This window comes from Rhipicephalus microplus, chromosome 3, assembly GCF_043290135.1.
Source record: "Rhipicephalus microplus isolate Deutch F79 chromosome 3, USDA_Rmic, whole genome shotgun sequence".
NCBI lineage: Eukaryota > Metazoa > Arthropoda > Arachnida > Ixodida > Ixodidae > Rhipicephalus > Rhipicephalus microplus.
In genome coordinates this window covers 202,633,979-202,649,515 of record NC_134702.1, presented here as the reverse complement: position 1 = coordinate 202,649,515, position 15,537 = coordinate 202,633,979, and the positions used below count along the sequence as shown (strand labels likewise).

Sequence of the window (15,537 nt, the reverse complement as noted above, 5' to 3'; positions counted from 1 at the left end):
GCCGAAGGAGAAAGCGGGCCGCCCGCTTTGTCCGGCGCGCGGGCCTTCACCAACAGTATAGCTTTGACGCGCTCAAAGAGGCGAAAAGAATGTGCGCTGGGATGGCCGGGTCCGGACGGCCGACGCTTCTCTCGTTTCCCCGCGCGCGCGCTCCTCTTTCCTTCTGCGCAGCGGGACGGCGCCAATCGATCGCAGGGCGCACTGCGTTTTCCCTGAAACTGACATAGCATTGAGAAGAGAGCTCGCGCCGCCGGCGCTGGCCCGTTCGTACAGTGCTCGCCTCGGATAGTCAGCGACGATCGGGACGCCGCGGTGCGCCAACCAGCGCAGGCTCTCTCGCGCGCGACGCCAGCGGCGACGTGGCCAGAGCTGGTTTTCTTCATCAGCGCTCCGCCGGCAGGCAGCCATGTGCGTCGAGTTCGTGATCTTCGTGCGCAACCTGGGAGCCCTGGTCAGGGCTACAGTGGGTGGTCACTCCGTCCAACGGCCACAGGTAAGTTCCTATAAGTCTACACCACGTCGTCGCCACCATTCACGGCGCTGGCAGGCACCATACGACGCGCACCCAGTGGTGTGTGTGCGTTCGTTCTGGCGTCGTTGTTACGGGCATGCACTCCGAGCAGTGCCTATCGCCGGCTTTCGAAATGCTGACGCCTGCCTTCAAATGTTCTGTCGTTTACGGATCGGCATGTCATCGTGAACGTTTGACATGAGGTCACACGATTACTGAGTGCCTTGAAATGAGTACCCGCCAAACGGCACCTCATCGTATTGCGCAATCGGTTCTTCTTCACCGTGCCAAATATATTGCGTTGACCCTCTCATCTTCTGGGCCCTGTCTTGCCCCGTTTCGCATGCTACATGACGTCATGAGTACCGGGCACATGGCGCGTTTGACCCGGGCTGCGTCGTGCCCGATAGTCCGATGTGGAAAGAAAGAACGGGCATTGTTAATGGCTAGAACCTCGAACTACCTCGAACTCGATCGGGGCGCCTCCGTGCGTGCATTCCTTGTAGGGAGGGCCTCCCTCTTCTCTTCCGCGAACCCGGCGCCGACCCTGGCAAGGCCGGTGCTGTCAACTGCGTATTCGCGTTCGCCACAACGCACTCTCTCTTTCTCTCCTTTGTCTCCGGCGGTCACTTAGCAGCGTAGGCAATCCGGTGCGTCGCGACAACTGTACTTCAAATCGTCGGCTGTAACGACCTCCGTGTGTGGGTGCGCTTTGACTCCATGTTTTTGGGATGTATGCTTTCAGTAAGACAGATGTTGTTGTGCTTTCCGTTATCCGGAATCACGTCATACATTTTTTTTCAGGCAAAAGTGAACGAGCTGACGGTGTCTTTGTAATCATGCTTCGCGGAAGTAAGGGAACAAAGAACGGGTGCGATAACGGAACATCGTGTCATCGCACACAGTGTGTGCGCTGCGTGCATGTTTGCGTGCGTGTGATTGCTCGGCTCGAAAGCAGTGCACAGAAACATACAAGCCGGTATTCTCACACTGTCAGCCGTCCATTAATATAGCGAATAAATGCGACTCTCAGTCAGCGGTGTTTTAGGGTGAAATAGCGCTTGCGGCGCTTGGAAGTTTAGATTTCATGATACTGAGGAGCCGATTATGTCACCTTAGGCGCCATATTTTGTCAGTACTCACTCTCGAGTGACGTTGTTCACAGTCTAGTCGAAAAAAAGAACGGAGCACGAACGAACAAACATAGGCAGGGCTGCACTTATTAGGGCTTGTTTCATGTTTATGCGTTCTTTGTTTCTACCAAGCTACGACAGTGCAGCAAAGAGGACAAGGCAAAGGCATTCGTTACTCCACTTTTCTTAGGCGATACGCGTTCATACAGATTCTTTTCCGTGAAGGGGTTTCGTGTGACACTCAAGATGATCCGCCGAACTCTTGACAATAGTTGATTGATTGATTTGTGGGGTTTAACGTCCCAAAACCACCATATGATTATGAGAGACGCCGTAGTGGAGGGCTCCGAAAATTTCAACACCTGGGGTTCTTTAACGTGCACCCAAATCTGGGCACACGGGCCTACAACATTTCCGCCTCCATCGGAAATGCAGCCACCACAGCCGGGATTTGATCCCACGACCTGCGGGTCAGCAACCGAGTACCTTAGCCACTAGACCACCGTGGCGGGGCTCTTGACAATAGTTACCGCCGTGTACAGACACGCTGCTTGACTTGAACTTGGCTTGCCACCAGCTTCAATCGGAGTGTTCGAAGCGTGTTTCTGCTGCATTGAAGCCGGTGGCAAGTCAAGTTCAAGTCAAGAAGCGTTTCTGAACACGGGGGTAAATCTTTGAAAAGTTAAAATTCGTCCGGCGCTCTGCGAGTCTCTTATTCAGCTACGTAAGTCAGTGAGGTACTTAATTGTGCGGCAGTAGTGAGCCAATACGCCCACGTACTGGTGCAGGGACAAAGTTGCGCATGCGTGGACTAGATTGTGCGGGCACTTAACAGCACGTAAAGGTGGCTCCTGTGCTCTGCATGCGCTACAGATTCTAAAGCAGCCCTACAAAGTGTGTGGAACACGCATATAAGTGGGAATCGCCTACCTGCAACGTCCGATATCGCCCATCTCCGTCACAAGGCTAAGACTGCTGGGCATTACGTTTCAAAGGATACTTGGCCATGCTGATTTTTCGGGAAACGAAAACGCCAGGGCTGCGCGTAAGGGGCAGCACAGTCACAGCGAAAGCTAAAAGAGCGGCCCTTCTGAGCCTTTTCTAAATACTGTTTGGCAAACTGTTTTAACGAGAAATGGACATAATCTGCCACGAACAATTAACGTTGCGCAGAATATAGCCCCTGTAGGAAGGCTCTGATGATAGAATAATTCACATAGGAAAGCCTTGATTTACACGATACCATAATAGTAAATAGCTTTATCAAGTTCACTTGGTCACAACTTTTTTTCATGCTTTCCCCTATTGAAATATTTCAGTCCCCTTCCCCATATCTATACAGATTAGCATGCCAGCCATACATAGGTGCGATAAAAATCTGCCTTTTCCTGATAGAGAGTCTCTCACAGCATACGACAGCACATGACAGTCCAGGCTGCTACAATGCTCCGCACTTACAATAAAAATGCTAGAGGATTTAGGCTAAAGTGATTCTTTGGACACGCCACCAACATAATAGCCACGCTTCTGCGATAAAAAAGAAAAAAGTGAGACCGTGCTCTGTTCAATGGGATGCTAACTTCAGTTGGGTGTAAACCGTCATGGCCAGGCACTCTGCACCTATTTTGTATAGAGCACTTGACTATGTTTACGTAGCCTCACACAATTATATCGCAGTTGTACTGAAGCACCAGCCTCTCAATTGCTGGCAGTGAACGACTTCCTTTCAACTGTTGACAATGCGAAAGTCATTTCTAAGTTAGTCTAATATCTTCATAGGCATCATGATATTCATCTCGCATTTTCCGTGAGGTGACAGTATTATGTTAAGACAGTCGTTTTATTGGATAATTGACTAATCATTCGCCCATCCTGGGCCTTCATGCATAATCAATCAAATACAGCTTTGCATAACAACTAGAACTATATACGCAGCACATCGCCCAGATACAAGCCATCTGAAGTACTACCTATCCACGTGTAATTATTAAAAACGAGACTTGCCCCGAAGCACTGAACTAGGCTATGAGAAAAGATTCTTTCAGGTTTGGTCAGGATACGGGAATACTCACAGTATATAACATGCCTATTTGGAGAATAACAGAGTCTGGGCCATTTAGGACATGCTTGCTGGACTACACAAGACTCGTAGCCACCACAGATGGGCGATCTCTTTCTCGTCTTCCTTTTATGTTCATTATTCCTGAAAGTACGCATATTATAGAGTTTGTAATTGTTTGATTCGGGTTCAATTTGGGAATATAATTCCAACACCCTTCAATTTATTCAACCGTCTTGCAGCACGTTGCCATGTCTGTTTTTGCCGTGCTTTTTAGGATAACAAGTGCACCGCTTGGCATTGACCTCAGTATTAAATGTTCTTACATCTTATCTAACCACAGACTTAACCTAAATATGTCGCCAATGACAAATAATTACTTCGCGTACACTGCGTCATGCATATAAACTTTGCTACTTAATAAGTAAGTGTGGTTTGTGTGTATGTTCAAACCATCGTGTGCGTGTAGTTTGGTAAATTGCTCTCTCCATCAGTGTTTATAATGTATTTTGTTATTGCTCATGCAAAACAGTCCTTGTAAAATTTTTTTCCGTATATATCGTATAATTTCTGAGCCAAGCACTTTTTTATGGCGTAGCCACCTCGTCGAGAAATGTTGCCAACCAAATTTTAGTATATACACTACGCCAAGGTGAAAATTACCCTACTTTACCTTACAGAAATTTCTTTACTACCCTACGTTGCCCCGCTGTGGTGGTCAAGTGGCTAAGGTACTCGGCTGCTGACCCGCAGGTCGCGGCATCGAATCCCGGCTTCGGCGTCGGCATTTTCGATGGAGGCGAAAATGTTGTAGGCCCGTGTGTGTTCAGATTTGGGTGCACGTCAAAGAACCCCAAGTAGTCAAAATTTGCCGGGCCCTCCACTACGGCGTCTCTCATATTCATATGGTGGGTTTAGTACGTTAAACCCCACATATCAATCAAATCATTACCCTACGTTTTACCCTTCACCTAAAAATAGCACTGTGTAGCAACGATGACGGACAGATAATAACGTACACTCAAGGACATTCAGACGTATGAATATGAGCCTCTTTGGCCAATAATTGGCCCTTGTGCCATCAAAATCCATAAATCAATCAATCATTCAATCTATCAGTCAATCAGACGTATCGGGAGTCGGTGGTGACTTGAGGGGTTAGAAAATTAGTTTAGTCGGGAGATGAAGGACAGCGGATGAAAGGAAAAAAAAACGTTCCGACATTTGGATGCAAACAGCGTTGACTCAAAGTAGCAAGAAAAGAAAGGTATATTGGTCAGTGAGTATACGGCTGGCAGCGTATGAAACATGGTAGCAAGGAGCGTTGAACGAGAAAAGTTGCATGGTCCGTTATGCGTCCATTTAAGATGGCTGGAAAGCTAACTCTATTTTCCTTTTCTTTTTCTCTGTTAATTGTGTTGCCCGACTAGAAATATTTCAACAGTTTCCGTGCCTCCGGAATCGGCGAAACCCTTTTAATACACTTTAGCATCCTGTTCAATCTTTCTGTGATCCGTCTTGTTCTCGTTGACTTTGCGCTTCCGGAGATAGAGAGAATGAAATGAGGGAAAGGCAGGGACGTTAACCAGAAATTGGAGCATCCGGTTTGCTACCCTGTACTAAGGGAAGAGAGAATGGGGAAGAAAGATGGGAAAGAAAGCGTAAAGCTAAATAGACAGGCAAAAAAGAAAACAAATGTATCTAGGGTGTTATAGAAAAACAATTGGCCACTGCCAGGCAAAATTTCAATAAGGCGTTCACTGATTTTCTGTGCGAAGACAGATCTTGTCGCCTTTCAAGCAATTGTCATTGTTCTGACAAAGGCCTGTCGTCAAGGCGAGCTGATGATTGATTGATTTGTGGGGTTTAACGTCCCAAAACCACCATATGATTATGAGAGACGCCGTAGTGGAGGACTCCGGAACTTTTGACCACCTGGGGTTCTTTAACGTGCACCCAAATCTGAGCACACGGGCCTACGACAATTCCGCCTCCATCGGAAATGCAGCCGCCGCAGCCGGGATTTGATGCCGTGAGCTGCGGGTCAGCAGCCGAGTACCTTAGCCACTAGACCACTGCGGCGGGGCTCGTCAAGGCGAGCTAAGGCACCTAACTACCATCTTTGCACGCTTTAACGAGGACATGCAGTGACAAAGAATGTGTTCTATCGTTTTATCGCTGCCGCAATTATCGCAAGCAGCACTGTCTTCCATGCCAATTCGGAAGGCGAAAAGTTTGGTTAAAGTGACACCAAGCCATAGTCGGCAAAGCACCGTTGTCTCAAGTCGAGAGAGTCCGGACGGAGGCTGAATCGACGAGACGTGCCCAGCCTAGCAGTCGCATGTGCCGTAAGCACTTAGCCTTCCACTAGGATTTTACTTCTTCATGAGCAATTTTTCGGATTTTCATTGCAGCATCAGCCCTTGATAATGGAATACATTCTTCTTCGCCATCTTCATTTGCTGATCAAGCAGCTGCATCGGCATGTTCGTTGCCCAATATGCCGCGGTGACTTGCAAACCACAGAAACGTGATTTTGTGTCCTTCGTCGAAGAGGTGGTGCAGCAGCTCTCTAATTTCCAGCACTAGTTGTTCATGAGGTCCCCGGCGTGAGGAGAATACTAAACAGTGTGGTTAACTGCTTTGGAGCCCGTGAAAACGCTCCATTTCTTGGCTTCTAGTTCTAAATAACGATTCCAAGTTTTGAGATTAGCCTAGCAACGCATACATTTAGTACACTCTAGATTGGCCCAACCATAGCCGTGTGATAAGATTCCGTCTGATGACGCCATCATTCGACGTCACATTGTGATGCCACGATCACGTCTAATGACTTTATGATGACATCAAACATTCTGTCGAAAGTTTACCTTTTATGCATTATGAGGTATGTGAGGCTTTCTTTTTTGTTAGTGAAGCCTGCCACCGTTTCAATACTTAGAAGACGCTCCTCGTTACGAAAAAAAAATAAGAGACGACCGAGGAGCAGAAAACATCATACATACATACATGCAAATAACTTTATTTTTACCTACAAAGAACTTTATTTAAAACATCTCTGAAAAAAAACTTAGCACAATGATGCGTGACGTATTATCTTTCGTCTTTCTCCTGTGCTAGTGACATTTTAATTATTACAATACCAATGAGGATCTTTCCGGGAATGTAACCTTCGGATGTGTCACGTGGATCTTCAACATTTTCACTGATCAATGACGGGCGCAATATTGAAATTACCCTACGCCACCATCCTATACCACCCTACGATGGCTGAAAAAATTCCCTACAAGTTGAGTATTTACCCTGTGGTTGGCAACCCTGCCATCGAGGCACTTGGTCTAGCAGATCTTTCAAGCTGCTCCTTCTTTTTCATGCAAGGAAAAATAAGGCCAAAGTTTCTTCGATCATTATTTGAAAGTTTCGATTAGGGTAAGGTAGTGGGCTCTTGATATCTATCTATCTATCTATCTATCCATCTATCTATCTATCTATCTATCTATCTATATATCTATCTATATATCTATATATCTATCTATATATATATATATATATCTATATATATATATCTATATATATATATATATCTATATGTCTATCTGTCTGTCTGTCTGTCTGTCTGTCTGTCTGTCTGTATTATCTTTCCTTCTACGTCGTTTGGCGTCAGTGCTTCGATCGCATACACCACTGTCAAAGCCGACCATGAAGTCACCTCTCACTGCAATGAAGTTTCGTCGCAGACAGTAAATGAGCGGATCACCCATAGCTCTCGCCGGTGCTGCCGTGTATCTCACAATTTACCTAACGCGACGGTCTTTGCGGGCGCATAAGGAGTAGCTGACCTTGGAAGTAATCTTTTTCTTTCCTTCAACCTCGGGCTCGTGGACCCTAGGGGCCAAACCCGGGCTTGCTCGTCACGGTGTTCGCAGCCGGTCGATGAAGCCTTAATGTCCGCGTTTCGTACAGCGAGGCGATGTGCGTTACGCCTTTAAGAAGGCCGTGATGACTTAGCTCACGCGAGTCGCTTCGTCCTCTCTTTTGTTCTTTGTCTCTGCCTCTCGGTTTGTGTGTGTGTGCATGTGGTCGTTACGCGGGATCTGCTCATACATCCGGCCTATTACTTGCCGCGGTAGTGTCGTCGATTTAGCCCAGCTTTGAAGGGCTGCAGATTGAAACAGAGTGCGGTCGTTTTTGTTTTGTCTTTCCTTAATTCTGTCCCGGAAAATGAGTTCACGTTCAAAGCTACGCGTACAAGAGGGCTTTGTTCTAAAGTGAGCAATGTTGCGATCCCGGGGTGCTGTGGTAGCGTGGTGTAGCTCCGGGTTGAGGAAACGAACGCTTACGAGATGGGGATACGAAAAACAAACAGGTTTATGGCACTATTTACAAATATTTACAGCATGAGGTTAAGAGTTCGCAAACCACGAACGTGGTGGTTGAACCGCTACACAGTTCAGAGCGATGTCCCGCACTCGGCGGCGTCCTTATAAGCCCTGTCGGGCTCCTCCTTCTTGCGGGGAACACCAATCACACACACACAACAGGTGAAAGGTACGAGCAGGCACGGCGCACGTGAACATCCAATTTCGAGTCAAGATCACTGCACTTAAAGGTGGCGCCAGAGAGGCTCTTGCTCGTCGTGTATGTCGCTGGTCGAGGGGTCCCAAGCTTCGGACAGCAGACATCAAACGGTCCGCCAAACGGTCCGCTCAATTAGCCGGGCACTTTGTGGCGGCGGTCGCCGTTTCTTCAAAGGAATACGCTCTTTGTTGTCCCCTCCGGAACGGCTTACAGCTTCGTGGCGACAGGACGTCTCATCCGCCGGCTAGCAGGGACAATAGCTGGCGAGCATAGACATTCGGCGAGTCGGCTACTTGTTTGAGGATTAAAAGAGCGCCGCTCCCCCGTCATCTCTGGACGCTGGTTCCGAGAAAACTGGAGTTCCAGGCGTGGGAACGCGGCCCGGCTACGCTTCTCAGCGACAGCATGGCGCCTGCTGACGCCGGTCATAACAGCTTACCCCTCGCCAGATGAGTCACGGAGGGCAGCGGTCAACACTGCTGCTCGCAGGGACGACGAAAGGGTCCGTAGTCGAATCCCAAGAACTCGCCTTCGCTTGTGGCATGGTCTGAGTAAAGGCCGAATCTTCGACACCATTTCTGAAACTGGACCACATGCACAAGAAAGCACTCGGCCCCCTTCGAACAAACCAAGCCAAAAGAGGGATGACCAACCAATTTTAATTACTAGCTTTAACAAAAGCTCACTCTCAGAACTCTCAGGACTCACTTGAGCTGAAAAACCAGACGTGCTACCTTACAAATTTACCTAATAAGATGCACGACAAAAAAAAACTAAAATATCAATTTTCATACACCAAGAGCACTCCAGAATGGTTTAGAAAGAGCGGCTGAGCGCGTCCGCGTTTCCATTCAATTTGCCTTTTTTATACTTAATATCAAAATGATATTGCTGAAGAATCAAGCTCCACCTCAAAAGGCGACTGTTCTTTGATGTCGCAGTTTTCAGCCAGGTAAGGGGACAATGGTCTGTTTCTACTGTAAATTTAGCACCTCCGAGGTAACACTGCAACTTATGAATGGCCCACACAATGCAAGCGCACTCCTTTTCTGAAGCGCAGTACGCCATCTCACGAGAACTCAATTTCCGGCTCAAATAGAGCACGGGATGTTCTTTACCATCGTCATCCTTCTGACATAGAACGGCTCCTAGACCTCGATCGCTAGCATCACATTGGACCGTGAATTCGCGGTCGTAATCAGGAGCTTTCAAGACCGGACGGCTGATCAATGCTGCCTTCAGTTTTACGAAGGCAGTTTCTTTCTTTTCATCCCAGGCCACCTTCGTAGGCTCTGTCCCGCGGAGAGCATCGGTCAAAGGGCTTGCCAACGTGGAATAATCTCGGATGTAATGATTGTAGTAGCCTGTGAGTCCTAGAAACGCCCTGACGTCGGTCTTTGTTATTGGCCGGGGATAGTCAGCTACTGCTGAGATCTTTAGCTCGCAGGGTTTCCTGAAACCTTGTCCTACGTTGTGACCTAAGTAGTCGACGGTTGCTCTCGCAAGACAACACTTCTCAGCCTTTACGGTAAGCCCTGCTTGACGCAACCGGCCGAGCACCTCCCTTAAATGCATCAAATGATCCACCCAGGCATCGGAGAATACAGCGATGTCATCCAAGTAAGGTACTGCAAAAGCCTCGCAGCCCTTTAAAACCTTGTCCATAAGGCGGGAAAAACAAAACGGAGCATTTTTGAGACCGAAGCTCATCATAGTGGGTTGATAGCTGCCCGCGGGAGTAACGAAAGCCGCATATCGGCTGGCTCGCTCAGTGAGCGGCACTTGCCAGTAACCTCGAGTAAGGTCCAACGTAGTCACGTAAGCAGCTCGACTAACCTGTTCCACTCTCTCTTCAATGTTCGGAATCGGATACACCTGATCCTTTGTGAGAGCATTTAACTTTCGATAGTCAACTACAGGTCTCGGGTCTTTGCCCGGAGCTTCTACCAAGATCATTGGGGAAGCATATTCGCTCTCTGAGGGTTTAATTACTCCAAATTCCAGCATGCGCTTTACTTCTTTATCGAGAATATATTTCTGTCGTGGAGATAAACGATAACAATTGGACTTCACGGGTTCCTCGGAAGTCAACTCAATGTCGTGCTCAGTCAAATCAGTCCGACCTGGCTTGTCAACAAAGCAGTCGTCAAACTCTCCTATCAGCTCGCAAAGATCCGAAAGCTGGGATTCTTTTAGTTCCTTTCTTTGCTTAGTTTTACTAAGGAGTTCTTTAGCGCTGCCTTTCCCTTCGTTTAGACAAACAAAGTTGTCCTCCATCTCTTCAGGAAGATTCAGGGTCATATTCACCACAGCCTCTCTTTGCACATAAGGCTTCATTAGGTTGCAATGATAAATGCGTACCTCTTTACGTCTACCTGGAGTTTTCACTGCGTAGTTGGTCATAGATAGCTTTGCAACTACTTCCGCAGGCCCTTCCCACTGTACTTCGAGCCTGTTCTGCCTTGACGCTTTTAACAACATGACCCGGTCCCCTATATTGAAAGTTCGTTGACGAGCTGTTCTATCATAGTAAACTTTTGATCGGGCCTGGGCTGACTTCATGCTGACCTCCACAAGTTCTTTGGCCTTATATAGCCGCTCCAGTAGATTGAGAATGAACTCTACCACAGTCGGATCTTCTCCGTGTCCTTCCCACGCTTCGCGCACCATTCTCAAAGGTGAGCGCAATGACCTACCGTACACCAACTCGGCACCAACTCCGCAAAGCAAAAAATTGCCCGCAGCTTCCCTCGGGGGAACACTGAGGAGGATGCGGAAGCATGTAATTGGTTAACGGGTGTTAAATTGCGACTTACTTGGGTCGATGGCTAAATTGGTTAACGTGGTTGTGAAATGGGGTGTTAAATGAGTGAACACGTACGGCACGTATGCGAAAGGGCGGTGTTTTATTTATTGCGACGAACCAACGGACGAGCGGCAACTGAGCGAGCGAGCGCAGACCTTGAGTATGTATACAGCGCGACGGTGCATGCGCTGTCAGCTGTCGAATGTTCTCGTAGGAGAAGCGCGCGCGCGGCACAGATGGTGACGGCGCGACGGCGCATGCGCTGTCAGCTGTCGAATGTTCTCGAAGGAGAAGCGCGCGCGGCACAGATGGTGGGCGACGGCGCGACAGCGCATGCGCGCGCGTCAGCTGTCGAATGTTCGAGAAGCGGCGCGGACGGCGCGGACGGCGCACTACAAGGCGCGAGTATAAGATGCTTCCGCATCTAATATGTTGAACGATTTTGAGTACTTCGTACTCAACTATGGGAGAGCACTGAGCCGTCCCGCTAAAACAGTTTAGTGGCTGGTAACAGAGTTAGACACATGCCTGAATACACAGGCATGGTTCAATGTGCACCGACGCTCGCGTAGGTTTTAATTAGCTAACTTTACCGTACAAGCTCATGTTTGTGTTACTGGTTTCCGTACCAATACTTTACCTTCCTGGTGCATTTAATGTGAAACTTTGACCGTTTTAACTCGGACACATGTATGCTTTTGAAGTGCAACAAATAACCTTATACTTGATGAACGCGTGAACATTGCAGTAGCAGAGAACGAGTGATTATTGTATCAGACGTAATGAATTAGCTCAACTAAGGCGGTGCGGACGGCGCGGACGGCGCGGACGGCGCACTACAAGGCGCGAGTATAAGATGCTTCCGCATCTAAAAGTGCCGCTGGGAGGCATGCATCCCAGTCTCGTTTGTTCTCGTAACACAATCCTCGAAGGACGCGCTTCAGGACGGAATGCCATCTTTCTACGCTATTGCTCTGAGGGTGATGAATAGAGCTGTGCACTATTTTTATGCCACATCTTTCGAAAAAAAAGGTCGTGAGGACACTAGTGAATACGCTGCCCTGGTCACTCTGTATCTCTGTAGGAAACCCTACTCGCGAAAAGACGGACAACAGGGAATCCACAACACTCTGTGACGTAACCTCACGCAGTGCCACTGCCTCAGGAAATTTAGTGGCTGGGCATAACATAGTTAGAATGTAACGACATCCTGTCTTTGTCACAGGGAGTGGTCCCACTATATCGATCACTAACCGTTGAAACGGCTCGGTAATGATCGGCACTAACACCATAGGTGCTTTACACTTATCCTGTGCCTTTCCAACTCGCTGGCATGTGTCGCACGACCGCACAAAATTTTCCACGTCTTTGAAACAGCCAGGCCAGTAATACTCTTGTAATAGCCTCAGCTTAGTTTTTCTGTGTCCTAGGTGACACGACCACGAACTGCCATGTGAAAGTTTCAGCAGATCTGCGCGATATTTCTGGGGAACGACTAGTTGGTCTCGTTCCACTCCGCGCTTATCCCTGTATGAGCGATACAACACGCCATTCTTCAGATGGAAAGAAATATTTTTCCTGGCCTGTTTACTCGTTCTTTGGCGCTCTCTAATCTCCTGAATGGTGGCATCTTCTAACTGCTCAGTGGCCAAGTTATCCCTGTTCGCACTCAGAAGTAAAGTAAAGCTATTTGATGCTGGTGGCAGTAACGCACACTCAAGTTCATTATCACGAGATTCCTTCTCCGGCTGACCGATCTCTGGTGCCTCGCGGCCACGGTTGCCTGAAATGTCTTCCTCTGTTTGCACCACTGTTACGTCATGCGCTTCCTCAGTGTTATTTGGCTCCGAGGATAGCTGAGTTGCTAATTTTCGCACCTTAGAACGGGTTAATGCTTGAACTACCCTGTCACCGAAGAGAATGCCCTTCTCTCGCAATAACATATCCGACTTGTTTGAGAACAAGAACGGATAAAATTTAGGGAGTTTTTCTGATACTGCTGCCTCAGTTATTAGTTTACCAAAGGGGCCCTCAATTACAACGGTTGCGACAGGCAAGCATACGCTCTGCTCTTCCACCACCTGGCGGATCCACGAGCACTGTCCTGTGTAGTCGGATGGGGACACATACGACGGGTGGACAACATCCATTGTTGCTGCCGAGTCACGCAGCACTTTGCATGGCTTTCCATTTACCACCAGGTCATGCATGTAAGGCTCCAGTAACCTCATGTTTTCTTCGCAGTCACTGACAAATGAAAACGCCATCTTTTCCTTTCGGCAGTTCGCGGCTATGTGACCAGTCTCATTACACTTGAAGCAAGCGAACGGTTTCTTAACCTCAAAAGCATTTTTCGCTTTTCCCGCGTTTTGCCCTTTTTCGCCAGGTTCACCATCGTCCTTCTTTTGAAATTTGTTAGAAGAAACACTTCTTTCCCCCTTTTCATGTCGAGAGCTCGAAAAATGTTTTACGTAACCTTTACTTGAATTTGGCTTGGAATTGTGGGCTCCATCTGCACCCGGGTTATTGCTAAAATATCGTCGCGACGCATACTCCTCCACGAGTTCAGCAGCTTTCGTCGCAGAACTTATGTCATCCCGGTCCAGTAACCAGTTTTTTTCCTGCTCTGGGAGACAATTCAAAAACTGTTCTAATAGAATTCTCTCTACTACAGCGTTCTTGTCACTGTATGACTCTGTGCTCTTAAGCCATTCTGTCAAATTCGCTCTCATTTTGTACAAAAAGTCGGGATAGCTCTCACTTTTAGACTTTCTAGCGCCCCTAAATCTTTGTCTAAAGGCCTCTGCGCAAAGTCTATACTTTCTTAGAAGGCAAGCCTTGACCTTCTCATAGTTGTCTGCGTCCTCCTTGCTGAGTCGCGCAACAACCTCTGCTGCCTCGCAGGGCAGAACCGTGAGTAGCCTTTGGGACCAGGTGTCCTGCTCAAACGACATTTTCTCGCACATCCGTTCGAAATTTGCCAGGTACAGACCAATATCCCCTGACACCACGTATGGCTGGATGTACTTAGACATCTTGAACTCTGCCTCCCTGTTGGGAAGAGCTATCATTTCCTGGGGACTGCTACCCGACCTCTTCCTCAACTCGAGTTCTAGTTTACGCATCTCGATTTCATGCGCTTGTCTTTGTGTTTCACGCTCTCGGTCTAAGCGACGTTCCTCTCTCTCAGATTCCCGTCTTTTTGTTTCACGCTCTCTTTCGCGCTCACGCCTCTCTTCCTCCTCCCTCTGCTGTCTCTGTCTCTGACTGATGAGGTCCCATGCTTCACTGAGCTCCTCATCCTCAGCCCCCAAATCATTAATGACTTGTATGATTATGGGTTTCCGTGCCAAACCCTTTGTATTGATCCCCAATTCCTCACACAACAGCAACAAGTCCGGCTTCTGCAGCTCCCGTAAGTTCATGATCGTACTGAGTGCTCGCTACTTCCAAAATAACTTTCCGAAACGGCGAAACTGAGTCTTTCGGCAAAGTTAACTACCAGTTCTAAAATTTAATCCTCTTTTAGAACCTGGTTCACTCAAAGGAAAAGCCAAGCACTCACCCATACGTGATCCATGTCTCGAGCCAACTGCTTCTCTTGGGCCGACTGTTGTTGTCACTTGTAGCTTCGAATCCGACCGCTGCCGACCAGTTGTTGGGACTCGGCGTTCTGAGTCGTATCTCACCGCTGCCAACCAGTTGTTGGGAATCCCACCGCTGCCACCAGTTGTTGCGATCCCGGGGTGCTGTGGTAGCGTGGTGTTGCTCCGGGTTGAGGAAATGAACGCTTACGAGATGGGGATACGAAAAACAAACAGGTTTATGGCACTATTTACAAATATTTACAGCATGAGGTTAAGAGTTCGCAAACCACGAACGTGGTGGTTGAACCGCTACACAGTTCAGAGCGACGTCCCGCACTCGGCGGCGTCCTTATAAGCCCTGTCGGGCTCCTCCTTCTTGCGGGGAACACCAATCACACACACACAACAGGTGAAAGGTACGAGCAGGCACGGCGCACGTGAACATCCAATTTCGAGTCAAGATCACTGCACTTAAAGGTGGCGCCAGAGAGGCTCTTGCTCGTCGTGTATGTCGCTGGTCGAGGGGTCCCAAGCTTCGGACAGCAGACATCAAACGGTCCGCCAAACGGTCCGCTCAATTAGCCGGGCACTTTGTGGCGGTGGTCGCCGTTTCTTCAAAGGAATACGCTCTTTGTTGTCCCCTCCGGAACGGCTTACAGCTTCGTGGCGACAGGACGTCTCATCCGCCGGCTAGCAGGGACAATAGCTGGCGAGCATAGACATTCGGCGAGTCGGCTACTTGTTTGAGGATTAAAAGAGCGCCGCTCCCCCGTCATCTCTGGACGCTGGTTCCGAGAAAACTGGAGTTCCAGGCGTGGGAACGCGGCCCGGCTACGCTTCTCCGCGACAGCATGGCGCCTGCT

At 48.5% G+C, this 15,537-nt stretch overlaps 1 protein-coding gene across 1 annotated transcript in view; it reads left to right on the top strand.

The window, feature by feature from the left end:
- Positions 1-256: 256 nt before the first annotated feature.
- LOC119173056 (uncharacterized) overlaps positions 257-15,537 on the top strand; it is a 54,687-nt gene continuing 39,406 nt past the window's right edge. The window contains exon 1 of the mRNA XM_075890682.1: positions 257-493. Within this exon, the coding sequence (XP_075746797.1) occupies positions 407-493 (87 nt within the window). The 5' untranslated portion in view covers positions 257-406. The remainder of the gene's footprint in view (positions 494-15,537) is intronic.